The sequence below is a fragment of the Mustela nigripes genome, chromosome 5 (assembly GCF_022355385.1).
Source record: "Mustela nigripes isolate SB6536 chromosome 5, MUSNIG.SB6536, whole genome shotgun sequence".
NCBI classification, from domain to species: Eukaryota; Metazoa; Chordata; class Mammalia; order Carnivora; family Mustelidae; genus Mustela; species Mustela nigripes.
Window position 1 is genome coordinate 5,872,662 of NC_081561.1, and position 25,555 is coordinate 5,898,216.

Consider the following 25,555-nt stretch of genomic DNA (forward strand, 5'->3'; position numbering starts at 1 on the left):
ATTTGTCTGACAACTTTATTGATATTTCAAGTTGAATAATCATTTTTTGTGTGAGTATTTGGTTCTTCAGAGGTTTTGCCTTTTAAAAAGTTATACTTATTCTGATCAGTGATTCACCAAAGGGTTTATAGTGGTATCAGGCTTGGTGTAAACCAGTTTATAAATTTGCTTTTCTAACAGATTTATTTATACTTTAGCACATCTCCCCTGAGGACTTCATAGTTATATAAAGAAGATTTTTTATTGTAACAGTAACTTACAGACCAACACCTATTTTATATATATGTGTGTGTATGTGTTTGTGTGTGTGTGTGTGTGTGTGTGTGTAAGCCATGTAAACAAAGGCAATAACTTTTAAAAGTATCTAATTTTAACTGTATATCCAAAATAATGATTAATGATAAGTTTGAATAAACTGGGAAAAATAGGGTAAAATGGGGGAAATGGCTACATTTGTGTTTATCCATCCTTAGAGCCATTATTTGAAAAATTACTCCCAAAGTGGCTACTTACCATCCCAGTCCTTTATTCTAGTAATTAGAAATACTAACAAATAATGACATTACTAATTGAAATATCAATTTTGACAAGCCTTTACTTATTTCTCTATTAAAATGACTTCCTGAAAATATCACAGGAAGTTAATGAATCACTTGTTAATTAAATTTGAACTTTTCTTCTCTAGTATTCAAATGAAAAAACTGAAATATGGTATATTCAAATTGTTTTATACTAAATTGAACATTAATGGTTATATAAATATAATATATGGTAATGTTACACATGAATGTGATAAGAATCTGTAACATTCATAATGGAATTTGCTAATTTTGAATATTGGCTTATCTTTTAAGTTTATTTTGTTCCTGAAAATTCAAGTGCTGAAATAATGTTTTACCAGCATTTCCTAATTAGCCATTTTCATAGAAAGTATAACTTTCTATGAAAAATTTAAACATTCTCAGGCAACTAACAAATCAATCTATCTTTTCTTCTCTTGTTTTGTTAGCCTTTTAGCAAATACCCCGCTGTGATAAATGACATCTCATTCTGGTTGCCCTCTGAGAATTATATAGAAAACGATTTCTATGACTTGGTACGGACAATTGGAGGAGACCTGGTGGAAAGAGTTGATCTGATAGACAAGTTTAAACATCCAAAGTAAGTAAAAAACTTTCTGATTTTATCCCTTTCTTGTCTCTATGTGACAAATGGCGTATGGAAATATATAATAAAATTTTGCTGAAACTCAGTGCATATGAGACAGAATGTCTCCAGAATTTATCATGAATATATAGTTTATTAGAAAAGACTTTTATATCAGTCCTTTCTGAAAATCTTTCTAAAATACAATTTTAGTCTTTCCTGCCTTAGTAAATATGTGAAACAGAATGTTTTAAAGATCTTGGAGTTTTTCAGTATTGTTTTTAGAAGTGATTTCTTACCATTATCACATCCCAGGAACAGAGGAGATGTGTCAGAAACAGGGGTTTGTGGAGAAAAGGCTGTTCTGTCAGTCTCTCAGTGAATATTTATTAACCACTTGTCTCATGCCAAAAGCTGTATCAGGTCCTAGGATAAAGTTTAGTAACTTAATCAGGACCCATCTCGGTGTTGGCCTGTTTTCCCCTGGGGCGTGTGTGTGTGTGTGTGTGTGTGTGTATGCACGCATGCGCCCTGTAGTCTTACACGAATCAGATTTGATTCTACTTTGGTTTTAGAAAAGTTTTCTTGACTTGTATCATTAAGGATTTGTTCTGATCCATTGTTCTACTCTGTCTCATTCTTCCGGAATTCCAGTTCTGCATAAGAAGGCTCTCCTGTATGTGACTTCTCTACCTATTACTTTCTCTCTAATGTCTTAAAACTCATTTCCACGTCATTTTGAATGCTTTTCTCACTGCTGTCTCGTCTGTCCCTACTGTTGCCTGCAGTCTCTTCCTCCTCGCTCACATCCCATCTCCATCTTCGGTCACGTTGCTTTTCCCCCTTTTATGAGCTTGGCAAGCTCACATTTCAATTTCTTCTGTCTTCCTCTCTGAATTATTTCTGATTTGTAGTTTTACTTCATAGAGGAATTGCTTCATTTGGTTCTTAAAATGTATTGCAAGGTATTTGCCCAGCAATTTCTTACGATCCAGTGGCAACATTTTTTTCTATGACTTCTTTGTTAATAAGTTTTTCTTTCCTCTTCCTTATTTTTTCCCCAGTTTTTACATTGATGTGCCTGTGGTGTGCATATGATTTGCCTTTTTGTTACTTGTGTTTGAATGGCATTGGATTTTCTGAACCAGCTATGGGCACAAAGTTGAGGTATGAGTGTGGGTGTTGACATGGCAGGGAGGGGCCAGGGTGATGGTTCGTGTTAACCATCCTCACCACTCTATGGCTATTATCCTCTCCAGTGCCAAGAAATAACTCTTTCTTTGAATATGGCTCATTCATCTCATTGATTCCTTGTGTAGTTCTGCCTCCCGCCCCAAATCCTCTCTTCTTACAAACAGAAGATCCGCCTTTGTTTACTTCAGTTTCAGCACTTATTGGTGATAAAGACTTTGAACTTCAGATTATAACCCTCAGGTCTGAGAAATGTGTCTTTGCTGGTATTTTCGGAGAAATGCCACTGCGTGTGTTTCCTTCCTTCCCATCTCATTAGCTTCTACTTGCTTTCAGCTGCTTTTGGCAGCCTTTAAATATATTTTAGAGTTTGCAGATGATGTCTCTTCCCTAACTTTACAGAAAACAGTATATATGGAGCAGCTTGGGTTTTTGACACGATGGAAGACCCATTCAGTCTGGGTCTTTTCTGTGAGAGAAATTTCTAGGAATTTGCATGTTGATAGTGAAATTCCAGTTACTTACTATTGAAGAAGAGGGAAAGTGTAGGACCAAGACTGATTATTCATTAGTAACTGAGATACCAAAAGGACATGACTTGTTATCTTTTCCCCATTGTTGTTTAATATTTAAAAAACCCATGGGAATTAAGGATTCAGAATCCATTCCTAATTTTGTACTTCTCAAGCTTTTGCCACCTGCCATTGCCTGAGCCCTGCCTCTACTCTCATCAGTGTCAAAAGATAGAGGAGTAGCCCCTTCTGGTTGGAGATGATCAGATCTTAAAGGTTGGAGAGAGCTGTAATGGCCTGGATGTGGGAATAAGTGTGGTTTTGGGTTCAGGTAAATACTAGGATTTTCGGACTGGGTAGTGATTTGTGTTGGTGAGAGTAAATGCTGAATGGGCATGCTAATTGGAGAAATTGCTGTGAGAGTGAGGTAACGTTGGAGTCCTTTGCCCATGGACGTACCGGGCAGGCAGATATTCCATTAAAAAAAAAGAAAGAAAGAAAGAAATCACTGGACTGTATAGGAGTGCTCTACTGATGCAGGTCTATACACACAACCATATTCTAGTTCATGAAAGGAGAATCTATCCAGTTGCTTCCACTGTGGACACAGTACCACAGTACTTTTGATTGGGAATTTGAAAACAACCAACCAACCAAAAAAATACTTTTTATTGGCACTGACCTTACCATTTTTAAGTGAATGTTAAACAGATATTTAAGGCCAATTATTCTAAAGCTATGCCAAATGATTAGCCTGCCCAGAGTGCACACCTGTCTCAATAAGGGCCTTTCTGTTTGGAGTAAGGTTTCTGAGGCAGAGGTTGCTAATTACCTCTCAATATCCAATCCCCCATTTAAAAAATAATGTAGCATTGATTTTTTGTCTAAGCAGCTTGCCAGCTAACTAAAAGCCTCCACTTCTAAGCCTCCACTATAACTAGGTGTATCTTTGTGGCCAAGTCTAGCTAATGACCCATAAGTAGAGGTGTTTAGGTATTTCTGAAAGTTTCCCTGAAAAGTTGGGTTGAGGCTGTCCTTTTCTTTCCTGCCATTTGGATGTGAATGTAATGGCTGGTACTTCAGCACCCATTTTGGACCATGGTATGACCTTGGCAATGGAAGTTGTGTCGAGTACAACCTCGGTCTCTAGCACTGGAGTGTCAGTTCAGCCCTGGACTTTTATGTGAGAGACAAATATCTTGTTGAAGCCACTGGTTTTTAGATCTTTGTTACTGACAACCCAAGGTAAACTTTGCTATTACAGCCCTGAGGGAAAGGATAGACTTACAGAAAGGGACACATTATTTAGTAATAGTGACTCACTGACTAAAGACCCTCAGGAAATATCTAGGATAGGAGGGTGGCAAACAGTTTCTGTTGAGGGCCAGTTTGTAGATAGTTTTGACTTTGAGGGCCATAGGGTCTCTGCAACACCTGTGCCCTACTCTGCTATTGTAAAAGCCATGGACGAAATGAACCAAACAAACATGGCTGTGTTCCAGCAAAGCCTTAATTACAAAAACAGGTGATGGGCTAGGTTTGGCCCATAGTTTGCTGACCCCTGATATACAGGAGGGAGCCACATACAATTCTTTAACTGACCCCTGCTCATATATTCTAAAATTCTCCTCTCGGATGTCTTTTTTCCTCGGGCACCCTGCACCCTCCTCTTCTCCTTCCAGTAAGAGTTCCTGACTTGGGTGGTGGCAAGTGGAGGGTCACCTGATCTTGTACTCATCAGTGCCTATCTGGAGTTTAGGACTTACTTATTTTCTAAATGCATAAATTAAATACTAGATTAAATATTGTTAGGTAGTCTAAAGAGCTCTGACCCTTTCTTTGCCTAACATCAAGAACTGAGAAATGCTAGTAGTGCGTGAAAGACTCTTTGAAATAAACAAGTAGTTGAACAAATTATGTCTTTTTTTCTTGCCATGTCTTGCGAACAAGAGCAGATCCCAAGATGCCTCAGGGAGACACAACAGCTGAATAGGAACCTAATTTCATAATGATAGACAAATGGGCACATTTTTCTGGGTTACAGATAATAGTCTGTCCTGAATGGTCACAGATAACAGCTGTTCAGGTTAGAAGAAGATGACTTTTTGTTCTAGCCCGTGCGGCTCAGATAGGACAGATTTAGATTGAGCTCAAGGTAGAGGCTTTCGGAAGTTAGAATTGGGGGATTTAAAAGACTTACTTGACTGGACTACAAGAAATGGTTGGTGGGGAGGATGCCCCAGGTGTCTATAGCAGGTGCTCCCTGGCCATGTCCCCAGATCAGTGCTTCTTATAGACCTCCTCCATGTTTCTGGGGCTGCTGCTCACTCCATGCATTCTGCTCAGTCATGGACATGCTTTCCTGAATCCATGAACCCAAGCCAGGTTCTAGTTGGGGCTGAGATGCTAGAGGCAAGCATCCTGAGCCATGGGCACCGAAGGCGAGTGCCAGCTCTGTTCAGGCCTCCTTGATCCAGTTAATGGTTCTGTTCTTCCTGACTGACCACTTGAATTGGAACAAATTTAGCATAGGTTGGTACCAGAGCACTTGTCGGCAGTTTTTCATGGTGTGCCCAAGAGGGACTTCACCAAGAGAGGCACTTTCTCCGTGTGGCTGGCCCCCCTTCTCAGTGGATTTGAATCGCGGGTATTACCTGCTCCTAATTGGCCACAGCATGGGGGCAGGTGTCCCTGTGGATAAGGCAGTTGGGGTGACTTCTCCTTCCTTCTTCCCTTCCTCTTGTTTTTCCTTCCTTAATCTCTTCTTTCTTTCTTTCTTTCTTTCTTTCTTTCTTTCTTTATGTTTGATTTTGCTTTGTCAAATTGCATCCAATAAAAACATAAAAGTTTAAAAATGAAAAGGTGGAGATTCACCCATCACGTCAACACCCTAACACCACATTTCTTCATATCGTTACATTTTCCCTGTCTTGACTTTCTTCATGTGTATGCTCCAGATGACATTTGATCCCGGAATGATGTATGCTATGTATTATCAGCCTTCTGGTCTAGAGTGGGGTTCTTCAGCCTCTCCACTACTGATATTTGGGGCCAGATAATTCTTTGTTGGGGGGGCTGTTCTGTGCACCCCAAGATGTCAGCAGTACCTCTGACCAGTCTCAACCCCTACCAGCACCTTATGATGACCAAAAATGCTTCCTGACATTGCCAGATATCCCCGGTCAGGCAAAATTGCCCTCAGTTGAGAACCACTGGGATATTATTTAGTGGAGAATTTCTTATGTCTTCTAAAAAATATTATTTCTTAAAACCATGCTTTACTTTTGTGTTCTGACCAGCAGGGAAAAGGGACAGAAGGACTTTACAAGAGGGAGGTGTTCCAGCAGGGCTTCTTGTGGTTCCAAGAAACACACATGACAAAACATCAGAAAAGCTGGGCACCCCAGCTAGGCTTCAGAAAGAGCTGGAGCTAGGGCAGGGTCTGACCTTTCTGTCTCCATTGCTCTTTCTGGGGTTTGTCTACCAATTTCTGCTTCTCTGTCATGTTTTATTTCCTCATGCCCTCTCAGGCTCTCCCCTGCTTCCTGCTTTCCACCAAATAGCTTATGCTCTCTCTGTATTTGGCGGAGCTCAGAATGCCCTGCCCAGCCCCCAAGTCTAAATGACCTTCAGGTGTCAGTGCTCAGCACCATTTGCTAGCACTTTGCCCAATTCTGACATTCCCAACAAAGGAGTCTCACCGGCCTGAGATTTTCTGGCCAAGTCAGAGGTCACTGACCAGCTGGAGGACAGGTTCTCCTGGAATCAGGTGTCTGCCCTCGCTCTAATTAGCCACATGAGTCAAAGGGACAGGCCTCTGACCTTGTTTTATAGGTCGGTAGGTTTACTGTCTATATGGAGCTTTCTTTGTTTTCTCTGTAGCCTGAACTCAATAGCTTCCGACTCAGGCACTGCCATTTTCAGACTGCCTTGAACTTCACACAGAGGCCTGTTGTAAGAATGTTAACCAATCGCTTCTCGAGTTCCTATGTTATAGGACACATTGGGCTCATTGGGACCACATGGATAGTAAGGGAAGAGATCCCAATTTTTGTGGGACTAAATAACGCAAGAAGAGTGAACTAGCAATAAAAAACAGAAGGTGATAATAAGGTAGGTTAAGCCTCGTGTGTGGCCTGCACAGTTTCTTGCATGTGTCTGATGCCCCACAAGCCTTCCCCATGTGAGGGGCAATGTCCAGGGCTATAGGTTCAGAGCAGGGCAGCCATTGGTCTGGGAAGATTTCCCAGGAGATGAGACAGCGAACTCTGCATGTCTGTCTCCCTTCTGCTATCTTGTGAATGAGGTGTACACAGCTCATTCTCAGTGAGTGCCTCCGAGTAGAAACCTTCAGTTCCTGTGAAAAGAACCCTGGGTTGTTATGTTCTTTTGTTTCTGGGGCAGATTCACTCAGGGCGGCCACTTGAAGACAGACGGGATTTATTTAAGAAAATGCCTGAATCAGAACAGGAAACCCATTTGGAACCAAGGCAGGTCTAAGGGCTAGAGATCTTTTGAAACCAGGCACCTCTGGCTCTATCCCTCCGCTTGCTCCTCTCAGCCAGGGACCACTCCTAAAACAGCTCAGCCCCACTTTCCAGAACACAGAACCACAGTCTGAACATTTACAACCAGAAGGGTTCATGGGACATTTTTTCAGAACTAGCCTCGTAGGTGTGGACCTCCTTCCCCCATCCCCCACCAGTCTGCTCCTCAGAGCTCTGTGTAACTGCTCTTGATGTTGACTCATTCATATCTTGTGTTCCTTATGTGCACTTAAACTTTTCCAGGCTATTCCGCTTGATGGAAACTCCGTAGGGCACTATGGCATAGTCTCTCACTTCTGTCTTCCTACAGTGTTTAAATTGGAAGGAGGCTGGCTGCCTGCGTGATGCTTGGTGGATGGCTCATTGATCCTTCTTCGTTCCTTAGAGGAGCTTTTGTTAAATGGCTGGAAGTATTTTATGACCTAAAAAGTAGAGGCAATGTAGGCCAGTGGAAAGAGCTCAGAATTTAGAGGCAGAGGCCATCAGCGGAGTCTTGGCCCTTCGCATCTTAGAAGTCCCATAAAGGGATTCTCTAACCTCAGTTCCTCATCTGCCAACCAAGGGTGTTAACATCAGCCAGAAATCAGAAATGGCAGCTGCAAAGATTAGGTGAGCCTATAGGTGTGAAATGCTTTGAAAACAGCACAGAGTTGGTTCAAAAAAAAAAAAAATTTAATAGCTATCACAGGAAAAACCAGTAACTTTCACAGTCAGCCCATCTTGCTTATTAAAGAGTAACCTCGGCACAGCCAGGAGTCTTGGATTTGGCCGCCAAATACATACAACTAGGAAGTTCTGGTCATCGCGGGAAGCAGAGTGAGACTTCATATAAAACTATCATTCTGAAGTAATCCATGTTCTTCCTGCAGCTTAAGGAGTACATGTTCAATCATAAAAAAATAAAAATACTTCGTAAAGTGGCATAGATGTTGGTCAGCAGAGCCGCGTCGTCAATATGGCTGTTCTCTGGGTTCTGTATTGGGAAAATGCCACGGCTGGTGGCAGGTGCGGTGACATCTCCGGTTTACAGATCACTCCCTGGTCCTGTTTCTTGTGACAGAGCCAAAGAAGTGCAGTTATCTGAACTTAAAGCTTGGCCAGCAATGAAAAGCCAGCGACAGCTAATCTTGAGAGAGCTTGTCAGAAGTTGTGTCCCCTTGAAACTGACAGTATGAGGTACCAGGGAGCTGGCTCGGGGCGGACAGGCCTGCTTTAGAACTCTCCTGGCTTCTTTCCCTTTCTTCACTTTTATTGCCATGCTGGTGGCGTGAGTCTAAGAACTTTTATTGTTGTGGTTCAGACAGCCCAGAAAGCAATTCTAAGAACACTATTTTTAGCCTGGGTATTTGTTTTTCCCTACCTTCCTCCCTTTAGCTCCTTCCCTAAAAGCCTTCTTTTTTAAAGCGGCCCAGGAGGGGTGCGTTTTCTCGGGGTCACACAGAAGCCCTGCTTGCCACCAGCGTTAGACAAATTAAAACACAATTAGCTCAGCCCCCAAACGTGCCCTGTCCCCTAGCACTTCACCATTTGCTGAAGGAGCCTTTGACATTACCTTCAGCACTGACCCAGCAGGGCCCTGGGAGCAGCGTCTTGGCACAGAGCAGAGAAGGAGTGGAGAGACTGCTCGTTGACAGCCAGACAAGGAGAGGGGCCTGGATCGTCAGTGATCTGCTGTGTGCATGCACACCTTCATGAAAATTAACCATGAAGCCGCTCTTCCCTCTTTAACTTTCAATTAGCAGTTTTCAGGGAATTCTTTGGCTATAATCTTCACTTGGCATCCCGTGCACCTTTTTGCAGCGTGGAGACTGAATGCTCTCTTTCTAAGATGCAAGGCAGAAGTAACCCACTTCCCTTGATATTTCCCTGTCCCACCCCCAACAGAATCGATCAGATGAGAGTTAAAATGCACACCAAGGACAACCTGTGAGGGGAATCTCAGCCACAGAATTGGCAGAAATGTGATGGGGAGGGGCAGCCCCAACCCCTCATTTTGGGCAGCGACGAGTCATGCTCTGCATCATTCTGGATCTTTGAATCTGTTATCCAGGTCACAAGGTCACTTCTTTCAACTAGCTACCACCCAAACGTGAATCCCAGAGCTGCAGTGGGAGCCTGCCTCCCACTCCCAGCTGCACCGTCCATATGGGGTCAGCGACCTTGCCCTTCACACCACACAGAGGCTTAGCCTTGACTGTACCGTGACCCTCACAGTTACTGAGGATGCCTTAGTAACCAAGAAATTTATGACTCCAAATACGGCCTGGCACTGCGCAGCTTCAGAATATTACGCAGAATAACCTAACGGTTATCCTGATTATGGATCTTGGAGTCGAGTTTTAAAGATGAGATTTATAAGAAAGTTTCTGAGACCTATTTGAATTTCTGAGCAGCGGAGATGGGCTCAGCAGACCTGCCGATTCCTCCGGCTCCAGCTCCAGCCAGGATGCAGCTGGGATGCACAGTGCGCGGGCCGGGTTGGTGTCCAAGTGTCCCTTGGGCTAGTTACCTTCCTTAGCTTGGTCATAACTGAGACTTAAGCTGCTGGTGTGCAAAAGCAAACAGAGACCTCTAGGGATGAGGGGTCAGCTCCAAGGGAAAGGACCAGTGGTGTATACAGTTGGTCCAAATCGCATCCTAGATCTAGGGCCCCTTTCTTATTGGGGACATTTGGGAGGGTGCCATGCGGTCAGCAGGCCCGGTGGAAGTGGGTGGCAGAGCAGATGAGCAGTCACAGAGAAGCCGGGCTTAGGGCTGCACACAGTCTGCTGCCACCCCAGGGCTCTGTCCCCCCCTTAGAGGTGGGGTGGATCTGGAGTCCAGATGTGGGGGTGGAATGTAAGGGATACTTAAGGTGGGAAAGCCTGGTGACCAACAGGAACTTCGATTTGGTTTTTTTTGTTGTTGTTGTTGGTTTGTTTTGTTTTAACAGCCTATAGCTCCAAGGGGGAATCTACTTACTCAAGTGTCGTTTGGAGCCACAGAAAGCAGGACTATGACCAGAATTTAATCAGGCGTCTAGTGAGGACAGAGCAAGGTAGAATGTTCTGGAAGATTTATTGAAGAAGAGAAGGATACCTCAAGGCAATGTAGTGCCAGTCAGGGCATCCTGTTCCAGTGGGGCTGCTGTGGTCAAGAGAGGACTAGTTAGACAGACACTTAGGAAATGAATTGAGGAACTTCTGTTCAGATCTCCCCAGCATGTCACCGCCACCTGCTCACGGAGACCTCAGCCTCCTGCAGAGTTCCTATCAAGTATTTCTGGAGGCTCCTAAGGGTGTCCCGCATTTGCTTATGCAGACTTCCCCTGAACATGCCAGTGATTCATGGGGGACCCTGGTTTCCTCCTGGATATCGCCAGTCCTGCTGCTGCCCCAGCCAGCACACCCATGAGACTTTGGGGGGTCTTCATGGGGTCTTGCACTGTTTCAGTTTTGGGCAGAGCTGTGCCTTCCTTTGAGGGTGTGGCACCTGTCACACAGCTCTGCTTTGAGCCCCATGTCCCTTCCTACTCCGCAGAGCCCCTCCCTCGAGGCTTTTCCCTCCAAGCAAACCCCTGCCAAAAAAGGCTCCGGGATTCCAGTGCAGACCTGACTCCCGCTGAGTTCAGACCAGAATCTCTTCCTCAGAAACAAAGTTCAGCAAAATCAACAAAATGCCAGTCACCTTCTCCTCTTTTGTGAACAGAACTATTTTTGCAAGATGTCTTAAAATTTCTCAGAGGAGAAAGAATACCCCACGAAAGTTTTTAGATTATGTATTTGACAGATCCGGCCACTTTTCTTGTTATCCACTTCCTCCTGACAGGAAGTGACGATAGTAAGATGAGAAGAGAGGGAACCCTCAGTGAAAATGAAGCAGGTGAAATATTTGTGCAAGAGATGACAGCTGTGGTCTATGCATTTATGCAGAATTTTACTGGAATAATTGCTTATCCCAGCATTTATTAAATATAGTAATCTCTCCTAGCTGGTCATCTGTCTGGCAACACACATGATATCAGTGACGGTGGAATAAGCATTTCTAACACGTCTGTTCTGGCAATTTCCACGTTGCATTGTATTCGTACAGTTCCCACCCCTGCACTGTGAGTTATGGCCAGCCATTGGGACTTTAACTTTCTACTCTATTTGAGGAATAAAATATAGCAGCCATTCAATAAACATATGATGAATGAATGATAAAAAGAACGAAAACCCAGGAACAACATACCGACATCATGTTTTCTCCAGCTATAACTGACATCCATTTCTCTGTAGACCAGAAAGAGACCCCACGGGGTCACATTTTGCAGATGGGTGACCAGAACCCTTTACTATCAGTCATGATGGTTTCTTACTGAGGAGAAACAGAGTAGGGGGTGAGGATGGCTCCTCAGGAACAGGAATTGAATTATAGCAAGTTGGATTCTGAGTAAACTGCTGGTTTAAAAATAGTGGTTTTGAGATTAGTGTTCACATGGAGAAAGGAAGAAAGGAAAGAGGAAAAAAAAAAGTACCTTTGAAGAAGATTGGTTGTATCCTCTGTAAAATATATTTTAATACTCTGAGCTCCCAGGATCAGAAAAGTGTTAGAAGTATGCAAATTGTCCATGATTACCTAAGAAACCCTTTCCTTGATTGGAAGAGCAGAAATCACAGGGCTGAAGAGAAATTCAAGGAGTCAAATTATAACGTGTTTGTGTGTATGTTTGTTTGCCACAGGTGAGGAACAAGGGGAAACTGAAGGAAGGTAACATGAAAGGAAGAAAAAAGCTATCTGTACAAGGAGGGCAGAGAAGCCTTAGCTCTCTTGAACGTGGGCTTTCCAAACCACTACGTACCTACGCCATGCCATTTAGAGTCGTAGGAGTAGTGGATCCCTGACATGGCTGCCAACATCCTTTTCTAGCAGCAGCTTCTTCCCTCATGTGCCTGGCTCATAGGACAGCTTCCACACTCATAGGTCCAGTGGGACTCTGTCCCCAGACCTAAGTGATTGCTTCAGGAGTAGGCACCTTGTAAAGCTGGGCCAGTAGGCCTTTTCTCCATAATGTTTGGATGGAAGACGAAAAAGAGCTTAGGCTGCGAATGATATATCTAGGAGCCATCTCTGGCCACATTTCAGTGAATGTGGGGAGCAGAGAAGGAGAAGGAAACGGAAGAACAGAGATATGACATGGAGAGAAGAACTGGTGTGGTTGAGTCCTCGGTTCCATTCTGTTCTGGGACCAGCTACACTCCACCCTTCCCACAGTTCAGTTGTCCACTCCTTGCTCAGATTCCCTAAGCAAGTGTAACCCCCTGTTGTTTAAGTTGGTTTAACATGGGTTTCCATTATTTGAGATCAAATGAGTTCTAAGACATGTAATTACAGACTTAAGGTGTTGGAAGAGGGCAGGAAGGAAGATGGTGACAGGCCAAAGTCATCAGCTTCTTTTCCAGAGAACTCTGGAACACCAGAGAGTTGAGGCTGCAGGGGCCCTTGAGTTCCAGATGTTTCTGTTCTGATTCTGGTTCTGAATGGTTCTTTTCCTCTTAGCTAGAGTAGCTAAAACTTAATGTATCTCAAGTTGTGATTCCTTCATCCTAGCGACCATGAATATGAACACTTCCCATGGGTGCGGCACAATGCTATCTGTGATGCTTATGGTCAGAAGATATAAAAATGACTTTTAAAATGAGCTCTTGTCCTCAAGGAGCTCACAGTCTGGTAGGAGGGTCAGTGCACATAGATATTTGCAATTTAATATGAGAAATGTCTTAGATAACAGATGGCACCACCATGATTTCAAAGAAGAGTAACACCTCTCTTGCCCTAAATAATCAGGAAGTGTTTACAGGTCATGGTTCAGCTAACAGGTAAGAGTTAGCTATGGAATGGGCCAAGATATTCCAGGCAGAGAAGGCCACATGCACAAAGACAGGAAGAGAGAGAGATGAAAATACTTTACTGTGCCCAGCATACAGGAAGCATGGCGGAGTGGGCGGAAATGAAGCTGGAGGGTTCAGGAGGAGCTAGATCTTAAAGGCCTTGCATTTCCTTATACACATGTGGACTTTTCTGGTAGAACATGTAGGGAGTCATGTGCTAATTTAGCTGTTTTCAAATTTGGAAGTGATTATCTGTCTTGAGACTCTATTGGCCCTGGCTAAAGCCAGAGGTAGGAAAGATGGAGAAGCACATCTCAATAGCTTATCTGTATGGAGGAGATGAGTCTGAGCTGAGACAGTGGCCAGGGCTTTATGGGAGAAGCTGACCAATGGGAAGGATATTTGGGAGTTAAAATCCACAAGAATGGTGGAGCCCATTGAAGAAGTGAGCATGGAGATGAAGGAATCCAATATAACCTCCAAGTCCTGAGTGGTATGACTGAGAGGACGAGAGGGCTGACCTTGAGGTAAGGGGTTAAGTATGGGGAGCAGTGCTTTGGTGGAGATTATTTGGTTACTTTCGGTCCTCTTGAGTTTTAGGTGGGCTGCCTGGGAATGCCGGCCCAAGAGCTCATGAGAGACGGGCCCAGATTAGAGTATACTGTTGGCAGTTGGCGCTCTGGTCAGAACTGAGATGCCCAGGGTGTGTCTGGAACAGAAGGGGAAGGCGAAGAAAGAATGAACTCCAGGAAAGGCTTAAAGAGATGGAAGAGAAAACGAGTGAGTTGCAGGAATTAAGAAGGGTGACCCAGAAGGTCCAAGTAGAGGAGCAGAGGCTGGGGCATTAAAGCATGGAAGGTCCATCTTACACGAGCAAGATTAGAGAGTGCAGTCAGGTGACCTGCCAAGACCACATGGATTTGGCCAGTCCGAAGCCTTCAGAAGCAGGTTCAAGGACAGGAATTACTTTGGTGAATCATATTTCTTCTCCTTTCCCCCTTGTTTTGGCTTCACAAATATTTATTCCATAAATGCTAGTAATTAGAGAATACTTGATATAATGGATATATGCAGAGGGTTGATATGTAGGGAGCAAATTTTGATGTCCTAACTCTGGCACCTAGACCTGGGTCTTCATGGCTATGTGTTTGGTGATGTTGGTTTGGAATAATGTTGTGGGGAAGTTTCACTTTCCAGTCACTTACCTGTTTGTATGTTCCCTTCCTCTCCAGCTCATTTAAAGGGTGGTAGGGCAGGAGAGCCCTCTCTGAGAAGCAGGAATTATACAGGAACAAGGCTTTGAGATTAGTCTCCTGCACTCGGGTGGCCCACTTAAGATAAGCCTCATTAAATGCACTTCAGAGGAGATAGCCCAGTGTATTGAACTTAAGAAAGGACATGGCATGCCAGTTAAGACCTGAAAATATGAATGGAATTTGGAATTTCAACAATACTTTGATCAGCACTTCTTAAAATGGTATGGGGGCATCGGGGGAGAAGACTCCTTAAGGTGATGTGTACTTCCCTTCGGCTGCACACAGCCTCCTGCTTCAAAGGAGGAAGCCACCCCGGGGGACAGAAGTGCAACCAAGTACCAAAAAAAAAAAAAAAAAAGAAAAGAAAATTAGGCTTGACCTCCGCTCACCTCTCAAGGCAAAAACAGCCTCCTCAAAATGAGAGAAATAAAGCCAGGAAAAGAAGGTGTGAGGCATATATCATAAGGGAAACAGAGAGGAGTAGATTTTGATTATATTTAGAATGTTATTTTTTTTTAACCTAGATTGAATCAAGGAATACCTGTACGTTGAACTTCTTCGTTACAGGATTCCTACTGCCAGAAAGCCTATTTAAATATGAATCCCAAATAATGTGATATCACATCTGATACAGGAATATATCTGGCAATATTAAACAGATCAAATTCTTGGGAAGACTAGTCTGAATTGAAGCTATTCTTGGCATAGTTAAAGTAAAGGAGATCAATACAGATATTCAAGATGGAAAAACCCTAATAGTTAATAGAAAACCAAAACTCAAGGTCCCTCCAACCTTCAGAGCAGAGCTGTTTCAAGTGCTTCCCAGAAAACAAATGTGTTGCGGCGCCTGGGTGGCTCAGTGGGTTATGCCTCTGCCTTCAGCTCAGGTCATGATCTCAGGGTCCTGGGATCGAGCCCCACATTGGACTCTTGGCTCAGCAGGGAGCCTGCTTCCTCCTCTCTCTCTGCCTCCTTCTCTGCCTACTGGTGATCTCTCTCTCTGTCAAATAAATAAATAAAATCTTTAAAAAAAAAAAAGAAAGAAAGAAAACAAATGTGTCTTAGAGATTTTAGCCAGGGGCCCTTCCACATCTTCATGTACTGGAGGATCTTCCACATCTTTCCTTTCTTCCTTCCTTCTTTAAATCATGTGATCTTGTGTCCCACCTATCCTGTCCCTCACACAGCTTTGCTCAGCCAATGGCAGGACCAGGTGGAGATTGAAATTCGATCCTATAACATAGGACCAACTTTATTGTAATCACACCGTTTAATTACTTTAAATAGTACTTCTAGCTAGGTTTCCTGCTTAGAGTACTACCAGGAGGATTTTTGTTCTTCTAGCTCGTGCTGTAATAGGAAAATGGCAAGGCAACTATTGTACTCCTAATTGCAAATTTGTTTAATTGAAATTACATTCAGTCATTCTGATATACTTTCAAGCAACTGTGAAAAATAGCTACTATGATCTGTTGGTATGCTGCTTTGAGTAGCTAATAATTTTAGTTGGATGGTGTTTTTAAAAGTTCCTTATTGTTAGTAAACATGAAAAATAAAGTTAGAATAAAACAGCAGCAATAATTGCAAAACTTTATATTTGTGTATAAGTTGGGCCTTGGCATTATGTTTTAAAAACCTGCTTCCCACCCCACCCCCAAAGAAATTCTGTTGAAATATCTGCTGAGTATATTTTGTGGAAAATAGATCTATACAGTCCATAGTGGATGTGAGGAGAAAATCTCCTCTGTTGCACTTTACCCCTGAACCCAAAGTCTCAGATTCAAGGATGTCTGACAAATCTGTTTGAAATTGGTGTCCGTGTAGATGGTGTCCCCTTGGAAGGGCTACCCTAAACTTAATTTTCTGTTGGCTTTGTTTTTTTAATGAGGTGAAATTCACATGACAAAATGAGGCATGTTTGAGTAAGCAATTCAGTGGCATTTAGCACATTCACGGTATTGTGTGACCACCACATCTATCTGGTTATGTAGATCCAAGACATTTTCATCACCCCAAAGAAACCCCACACCCATTGCAGGGCTGCTTCCCATTCCCCATCCTTCCTTCCCCCAGCCCGGGCTGCCACCAATCTGCATTCCGCCTCCATCATAGAAAAGGAACTCACACTGTGTATGATCCGGACGATCCATTGTGTGTGTCTGACCTCTTTCATTAGCATGTTTGTGAGGCTCTTCTACCATTCAGCATGTAGCAATCTTCATTCCTTTTTATGGCAGAATAATTTTCTATTCTACATGTAAACTACAGTTTACCCATTCCTCCCTCAGTGGACATTTGGGTTGTTTCCGTATTTTGGCTACTGTGAATAACGCTGGAGGAACACGTATGCAGAAGTGTTATTTGAGTCCCTGTTCTCCATTGTTTTGGGAATATACCTAGGAGTAGAGTCACTGAGTCACTTGGCGATTCTGTGTAACTTTTTTTTTTTAAAGGTTTTATTTATTAATTTGACAGAAAGAAATCACAAGTAGACGGAGAGGCAGCCAGAGAGAAAGAGAGAGAGAGGGAAGCAGGCTCCCCGCGGAGCAGAGAGCCCGATGCGGGACTCGATCCCAGGACCCTGAGATCATGACCCGAGCCGAAGGCAGCGGCTTAACCCGCTGAGCCACCCAGGCGCCCCTCTGTGTAACTTTCTGAGGAGCCGCCAGACTGATGGCTGTGGTGGTAAATCACTTTCCGTTCCCACCAGCCGCATCCACAGGCTTCCACTTGCATCCTCTCCGACACTTGTTCCTCCCTCCCTTCATCCGTCCATCCTTCCGTCCAGTCAACCAGCCATTTGGTTTCGATGTATATTTCCTTAAAGACTAAATGATTTCTTCATCTGCTTCCTGGCCATCTGTAAATCTTAGGAGAAATGTCTATTCAAATCCTTTGCCATCTTTTTCATTGGGTTGTTTCTCCCCCTTTTTTTTTTGGAGTTGTAAGGGTTCTTTATGTGTTCTGGATACTGGATGCCAAACTTTTTATTGCTTCTTAATCTCTTGAAAGTTAAAAATTATTTCCTTCTTTCTCCTTCCTTCTTTCCTTTCTTCCTCCTCCTCCTTTGCTTTCTTACATGCTGAAAATATCAAATTTGGGTGTTAGATATAATGGCTCTTTAAGAAAGGTATAAGGGAGATATTTAAATTTCTTGTAATTCAACAACCCACAGGTAAGCACTGTTTTCATTTTTATACCCTTTTCCATTCCTTTTTTTCCCCAATATATAGGATAAGCATGCATACATATATATTCAGAGAATTCTGCTTTTGTTGCAAACTATTAACTTTTTAATGCTTTGATGTGGAAAAGTTATATTTATTTACATATAATTAGCAGAGCACTTTGTTGTTTTAATGACTAGTGAGATAGAATCTTTCATGAATTTGTTTATTATTTCAAATACCTTGCTTAAGTGTTCAAGTGCTTTTGTTCACTTTTTCTGTTCGGGTTTTATAAACAATAAAACATCTCAGATCAACTTGGTGTAAGCTATTTATATCCCCAGAGTACTAGTCCATTTTCTCTTGGTTGTTATGAAGCTTTCTTCAGACTGTATCTGCCTTTTATTATTCTGTGTGGTATTTGGGGCAGAGGGATATTTTATCTTCTTTCATATTGTCATATCTAACATTTTTTTCATTGATTCCTTCAATTGTTTTTCCATGTAAGAAGTCCTTGTCTGTCCCGTAAAGGATTATGTAAATATTTGCTTACATTTTCTCTTAAGTTGTTTATTATTTAAATTGTATTCCTGGCTCTGTCTGGAACTTACCATGGTGTTGTGAGATGAGAGGACCACACTTCATTTTCCTAAACAGCTAACTATCTTTCCTGATACTGTTCATAAGATTAATAATTTGCAATAAATGAATCTGTTACCAAAGACATGAAACCAATTGTCTTACTCAGTTTTTTTTTAAAAGACACTTAAACACGGGCTTTTAGATGAACTGGGTCATCTGTGCCTTGGTTTACATGAATTCCCATTCTTATTAAATGAGAAGCCACCATCTCATGTCAGACCAGAGTAGCCACTTGGCAACCCTTAGTCCCTCTTCTGGAGGCTATGTTATAGTCCGCAGGTATGAGGAAGCAAAGCTTCCGCGTGTCCTTTGTCCTGGGTAAATGCTTTTATGTCACATTGATGAGGTTCCTGAGATTGGGGCATGGTTTCTGTGGTTCAGTTGACCTGCAGGGCTATACAATGTAGTTGTTGCCACATTCTGTCTTATTCCATATTATGTCCCAGAAGGAATGGAAGGTCATTGCTCAGAGCTGGGAAGCCTTCGTGGGCCAGTGGCTATAGCTTGGGCTTTGGAGGTTGCCCTCAGTTTAGTTCTTTTCTTTGTGGGCCTGTGGGACTTCGAGCAACTTGCTTTATCTTTCTAAACCTCAGTTTCTTTATCTTTAAAATGGGTCTAACATTAGGAACTACTTTAAAAGGTTATTTTGCAGTGCCTGGTGCATAAGTATATAGTAAGTGTTGTTGATGGTGGTGATAATACCCTAGCGGCGAATTTCTTCTGGGAGAAACTAATAGTAATTAAATGCAAGCATTAAATACACACCAAGAACAGCAAAGCATCTAGGTTAAAAAGCTTAGTGAGTTGTACTTACTGTAGTTAAGCTCATACTCAAAATAAGCATCCAGTTTCTTAACGAAAATTTATTCCATACAATAAAATTGCTTTCTCAAGGTCTTATCTTGGATATGCAGAGGGAACAAGAAGGTTGAGGATATGACAAGGGAAGAAGAGCATAGGGAGGTTAAGATGTAATAAATTGGGGAGAGGGGCAGTGTGAGCACTGTAGGACATAGGTAGCACATCGTTGCTGGTAGAAAAGTACAACAGAGGAAATGAGAAGGATGCCCCATGGTAGAAAATGACAGAACTGGGCTATGCAGCCAGCACTTCTGTTCGCAGGGCAGGATTTGATGAGACAGACAGACGTCCGCTGTGGACAGGCCCTGCATCTCAGTGTCTCAGGGTTTTGAGTCAGGCCTGAAGTTTACACCAGGGAGTCTAAATACCAGAGGGATCCTGCACAAGGTAGACCGCACCCTGTATTCTGATTTGGAATTCGGCAAGCGGTTCATGTGCTGATGTAAGTGAACACCAGCTAGTTCCTGTCCGTGTTCATCAGACAAGAGATACCAACCATTTTAGATACCACCATTTTGCCATCATCTGTTGGTGTTTCTAGATCTGTTTCATGGCAAAATAATTTTCAAAGCACATCAACTACTAGACATCTCTTTTTAGATAATGTAGTTATATTAGTTTATAAAAAGCAATTACATTTCTTTTTGAGTTTTAAAGACATGTGATAGATTTGTTTGGGTGTTTTGTGTTCGTTTTTGTTTGTTTGTTTTCATCAGCATTACTGTTCGGAGATATCTAATAGCATTCCAAAATTTGAAGTCATATATAAATTATACTGGGTGTAGCTCCGAAAATGGCAACACTTATATGGGAGACTAAAAGTAAAAATCTCTGGGGTGCCTGGGTGGCCCAGTCAGCTAAGCATGCAGCTCTTGGTTTTAGCTCAGGCCATGATCTCAAGGTCGTGAGATCAAATCCCATATTAGGATGGTGGTATTGAGGACTATATTGGGCTCTGCACTGGGTGTGGAACCTACTTAAAAATTAAAAACAAAACAAAGTTGCAGACATTAGTACTCATCCCCCCAAATACTTCAGTGTGCATATCATTAACTTTATCACATGAGTATGTATACTTCACATGATAGACATACTTTAGCATGCCCATCATTAAATACAAAGAAATGTAAATATCTAAACTATACATGGTTTATACTATACAATATCTAAACTATAGTCTAAACTGAGCACCAGGGTGGCTCAGTCAGTTGAGTGTCCAACTCTTTATCAGGTCATGATCTCAGGGTTGTGAGATTGAGCCCCAGGTCACGCTCTGCACTGGGTATGGAGCCTGCTTGGGATTCTCTCTCTCCCTCTCCTTTTGCCTCTCTCCTCCACCTACCCACTTTCTTGGAAAAAAAAAAAAAAATTTTTTTTTTAAATAATATAAATAAATAGGTAGAAGTAAAAATGTCGGTGAGCCTCTCCTCTCTCCCAATCCAGAGCAGTGGGCCCGAGCTTCCATGTTGTATAGTGGGGCTTCCTCTCTACACCCTGTCCCTAGCCCCTAGTCTCAGCTGATTGGACCCAGACAGATGCTTGACCCACTACGAGAATTTACAGTTGGGGATGACAGGGATTCAGTCATTTTTTTGACATAACTATCTCCCACATTGTCTGTTTGCCTTGAGAAACAAAGAGGCTCAGAATGGCAGTCTACAGAGAAGAGAGCCAGGCAGATATACAGACAGAAGTGGAGACAGGAGGCCAAGATGGAGTCTAGAGGCCAGTCAGGTCCCTTACTCCTATGGTTTCCTGGGGCCGGAAGGCCTGCCTCTCCCTGGCCGCCTGGCTCCTGAAACAAATTCCCCATCCCTGAGGAGCCAGCAGGACTCCGGGAGTAGATTTCCTTTTCTTGCCCCAGAGCCCAACAGAGGTACCCAGGAAGTCCAGCGGTTTCCTGTTTCTGTCCCTTGAGAGCCTCTTTGTTAGCCTTAGTGCCAGAGTACTTTCTCTGGCACTTAGGAACTTTGCTGCCTAAATGTCCCTTCAATCTGTGAGTTACACTTTCTGACCCACTGCGTTGGCACAAGAAGCTCCCACGTCAGAGAGAGCCCAGAGTGCCTCCCAAATCAAGAAGAGCCATGCCAGGCACCAGATGGCACGGAGAATTTTGCAAAACATATCAATAAGAAGCGAAGCCTCTTTATGAATACTTTCCATAAACCCTCTCGGTTAAAGCAAGCTTCAGTCAAGTGAACAGGGAGACAGGTAGACACATGCAGCCCTCCATCCTGGCACACAGTGGCCCAAGACACTCCCAGGAGTATGGCAAACTCACAGAGGAAGAAGAAGAATCCAGAACAGAAGGAGGAGCATCAGGTGCCCGGGTCAGACTAAGCTGTTCCTGATGAGGAGGACTAGGAAGGTACCAGTGTCCCTAGGCTCGATATATCCCATCCAGTCAGTTCTTTGATGGTGTCTGAACACAAACTGGTTGAGGGCAGTGTCCAGTGGCTCTAGCCCAGCACTGTCTTTACTCAACTGACCTCATTACACCTTTGCTACCCACCTTGGGACGGGCAGTGTTGTGGGCTCCCTTTCAGACTCATACACCAGGCAGCAGGGGTAAAGCATCTCACCCAAAGAGACAGAGCCTCTAAGTGGCAGAGCCGGCATTCCACCCCAGCAGCCTGAGCCCAGGACTTGTTCCTACCAGACCGCCATATTGCTTCCAGCGTATGGCTTTAAATCGCTTGCCGGCCTCTTTGGTGTCTTTCTAGAGACCCAACATGAAGGCTTCCACATTACCTTGCTAGGACTGCCCTAACAAATACCACAGACGGGGTGTTTTAAATAACAGAATTTTATTCTCTCGCCACTCTGGAGGCTAGAAGTTCAAGATCAAGGTGTCAGCAGGATTGGCTCCTTCTGTGGCCTCTCTCCTTGGCTTGTGTGTCCTCACAGGGTCTTCCTTCTGTGTGTGTCTAGTCCTAATCTCCTCCTGTTATAAGGCACCAGTCAGATTAGGGCCCGCTCCATGACCTTATTTTACCTTAATCACCTCCATAAAGACCCTATCTCTAAATAAGGCCATATTGTGAGGTGCTGGAAGTTAGGACTTCAACAGACAAATTTTGGGGGACAAATTCAGCTCACAACAGCTCCTTAGAGGAATGTTATGGATAGCTCTTGATTTTGGTCCCAGTCTGATATCTAAGGTGGGCCATGATCACAAGGAGTGCCCTTTGGAGCAGTGACTTCTGCATGGGGATGCTGCACCATATACAGGGAGAGGGTCCTGTGTGGTCACTCTCCGAGGCCATAGTCTAGCACAGGACTGGAAGAGAATCATACACTTTGCTTTTGGGGGTTATAATGAAAAGAGCTAGTTCAGGGACTGAAGCTTGCTGCAAGAATATACCACTGGTAAGGGAGACATGACCCCAACCCAGTCTCCCCAGGCCACGCGTCCCTGAGAACTGACCTCTCTCGGGATGGGTAGTTTTCTAGCTGGCACCCAGGAAGCTCATTTCATGCCTCTGTTCTGTGTTCTCTGCACAGGGCTAGACTGTGATAGTACCTCCCTCACTGGTTCCTCATGATTCTGTTTCTCTTGTGGCATATCTGACTTTCTCAGGAGAGAGGATCTGATTGGTCTGTAGAGTCACTGCCATGATGGTGGAGGGTGGTAGCTGGGGGGGCCTCTGCTGGGTAGAGCTCAAGCCACTAGTTGCTGCATGGCCAACCCCCATCCTTGGTCCAGTCTTAAGAGGCCTGCTAAGAGCATGTGCAATTAGGTCTATTGACACAGAAGAAAGTGACCAGCCTCTCTGTTTGGAGAGGTCACCCAGGCTCTTTGAGCCACTGGTTTCATCATCTAAAAAACCGATGTAATAACCCTCCCTTAAAAGCAGCATTCTAAGTCAAAAAGGAGTTGAAGTTCTTTAAAGTACATCCAAATAGTTTAAAGCAAGGTGATTCAATTTTTAATTTTAACACGTGTTTCTTCAGCCTTCGGTCCCAGTGCCTGTTACTGTACCTTTGTACCTCCAGTCCTGTCGTGGGAGTTATTTCATCAGAAGCCAGACTGGTGGCCTTGGTGATTATTTGAAATTTGCATATGAAATGTTATACTGTTTATTCCCTGCACTTAAAGAACTTCTAAAGATTTGCGCTCATCCGGGAATCATGTCAGACATATTTAGGGTATTTGGAGGAATTTTCAGGAATGAGAAGTAGCTGCTTCTTGCTTAAATAAGGTTCCCACTTCAGTGGGCCATTTGCATAGATAGCCTGTAGGGAACCGTCGTGCCTGGGAAAGGCCACATTTTGTGAACTGGGGAATCAGACGGATCTTCCTCTCTTCTTTAATCAGCATTTGGTCTCTCTCTTTGCAAATGGGTCTGTGAGGACAGAGCCAGTGAGGGCTCTCTCTGGAGGTGTAGGGCCTAAGGATGGTGCACGAGGTCCTTGGAACATTTCACTGACTGTCAGGTAAGGGCCCCTTCAGAACCAGTCTGTCACTCCCCATTAGAGATGTGACCTGTTCCCCTCCGTGGGGCGATCTGCTGCCTGTCTGCTGCTTTAGGTCCTGGGCAGCTGGCTAGAACACGGAGTTCTTTGAAGGGTCACCTGCTTTCCTCCCCTTGCTTCAGAGCTGTAGTGCCCAAGGGTCCCATGCTTTCCCAAAGGTATGCTGTCTCTAATCAATTCCCAATTCAAGTGGTGGGTTTGTGAATAATTTTTTTTTAATCATGCCCCATTTGCTAATAATCTGCTTCACTCTAGGACTATTTAACTTTTTTGTGAGGGTGTGCCTTTGAGGTCTCTTTTTCCCGTAGCCCTCTGAGGGTAATTTATTTTCTTTCTTTCTTTCTTTCTCTCTTTCTTTCTTTCTTCTTTCCTTCCTTCCCTCCTTCCTTAAGATTTTTACTTATTTATTTGAAGAGAGAGAGCAGGAGAGAGCATGAGTGGGGTGAGGGACAGAGGAAGAAGCAGACTCCTTGCTGAGCAGGGAGCCTTGAGCGGGACTCGATCCTAGGACCCCAGGATCATGACCTGAGCCAAAGGCAGACACTTAATGGACTAAGCTGCCCAGGTGCCCTGTGGGTGCTTTTCTTAGGGGGTGTATGTGCGTATGCGTGCGCTATCATGCACCAGCTCCGTATGACAGACTATATTATGTACTGATACAGGGGGAGGACTGAGGCTCAGAGAGTCTGATTCACTCACCTGAGCTCGCACAGCTCTTGGTTAGTCATGGCAGGCCTTAAAGGGGTCTCAGCAGCTCAGACTCTGCTTCACATGAAGAGCAGCCAAATTAAACCTGACAGTTGGCCAAGCCTCCTCCTTGGAGCACCAGAATTGTACATTTCCAGGTCAGTGTAGCAGACTTGAGGTCTGACCTGCTCACATAAGGAACAGCAGAGGTTTCGTGCCAAAGTTGCAACGGCCCAGGTTTTACGACGAAGCCCCCACTGCCCTGCTCCCAGTGCAGGCTGGAGACAGGCCAGCTTCTCTTCCTGTTGGGAGGAGTTCTAGGAGGGGAGTGAACAGCTGTTTTGGAAGATTGTCCTTATTTTCAAAACACCATTCATTTCCCTTGGGGCTCTTCTTACTCACAGTGGTGTGTCATCCCAGAATCACAGAGAAGGGAGGCAGACCAGCTGATGCCGTTCAGCAGGCTTCTCGCCTGCTGCACTCACTGTCCATTGTATTCTATGTGTCAGCAGTTCTAAGGACTCTCCCACGCTACATGCCCTCGATGCCAAGGGCTGGTAACGAAAGTCGGGATTAATGTTAGCCCCAGGGAACTCACTCAGAACATGCTTGCTTATCCAAAATGGTTATCCGTGAGTGACTACACGTACTGAGCGTGGGTTACCAGGTATCAAAGAGTTCAAGTCCAGAGGCCACCAGGCAACCTGAACAGTAAACTCAAGGCTCCCTTGGTCAGGAAACCTTTCACGACACCCGTCCTCCAGGGATAGCTGTTCATATTGGTGGCCACTCTGCCTACATGTACGTCCATCAAAAAGCCACTAGCATTTTATTGTACTTTGTGTTTTCGTGTGTTTCCCGTGAGACTGTAAACTCGGGGTAGGAATGTTGTCTTACTGATTGATTACCCTCAGTACTTAGCAATCATTAGATTGAATAGTTATAAATATTTGTTAAATGAATAAAATCGTCTTAGCCATGGACTTACAGGAGTCCCCCCTTATCCACAGGGGGAATGTTCCAGGACCCCCAGGGAATGCGTGAAACCGTGGATAATACCAAACCCTATATATACTCTGGTTTTCCAAATGTGCACACCTGTGATAAAGCTTTATGAATGAGGTACAGAATGAGATTAGCAACAATAATCAAGTAGAACAATTATAATAATATCCTGTAATAAAAGTTCTGTCTTTGTCTCTCAAAACACCTTACCGT

General features: G+C 43.7%; 1 protein-coding gene across 12 annotated transcripts in view; it reads left to right on the plus strand.

Annotated features, from left to right (window-relative positions):
• FARS2 (phenylalanyl-tRNA synthetase 2, mitochondrial) overlaps positions 1-25,555 on the plus strand; it is a 524,473-nt gene that overhangs the window by 370,850 nt on the left and 128,068 nt on the right. For all 12 annotated transcript variants that reach the window (XM_059399371.1, XM_059399372.1, XM_059399375.1 and 9 more), the window contains one exon: positions 1,010-1,161. In XM_059399371.1, the coding sequence (XP_059255354.1) occupies positions 1,010-1,161 (152 nt within the window). The remainder of the gene's footprint in view (positions 1-1,009; positions 1,162-25,555) is intronic.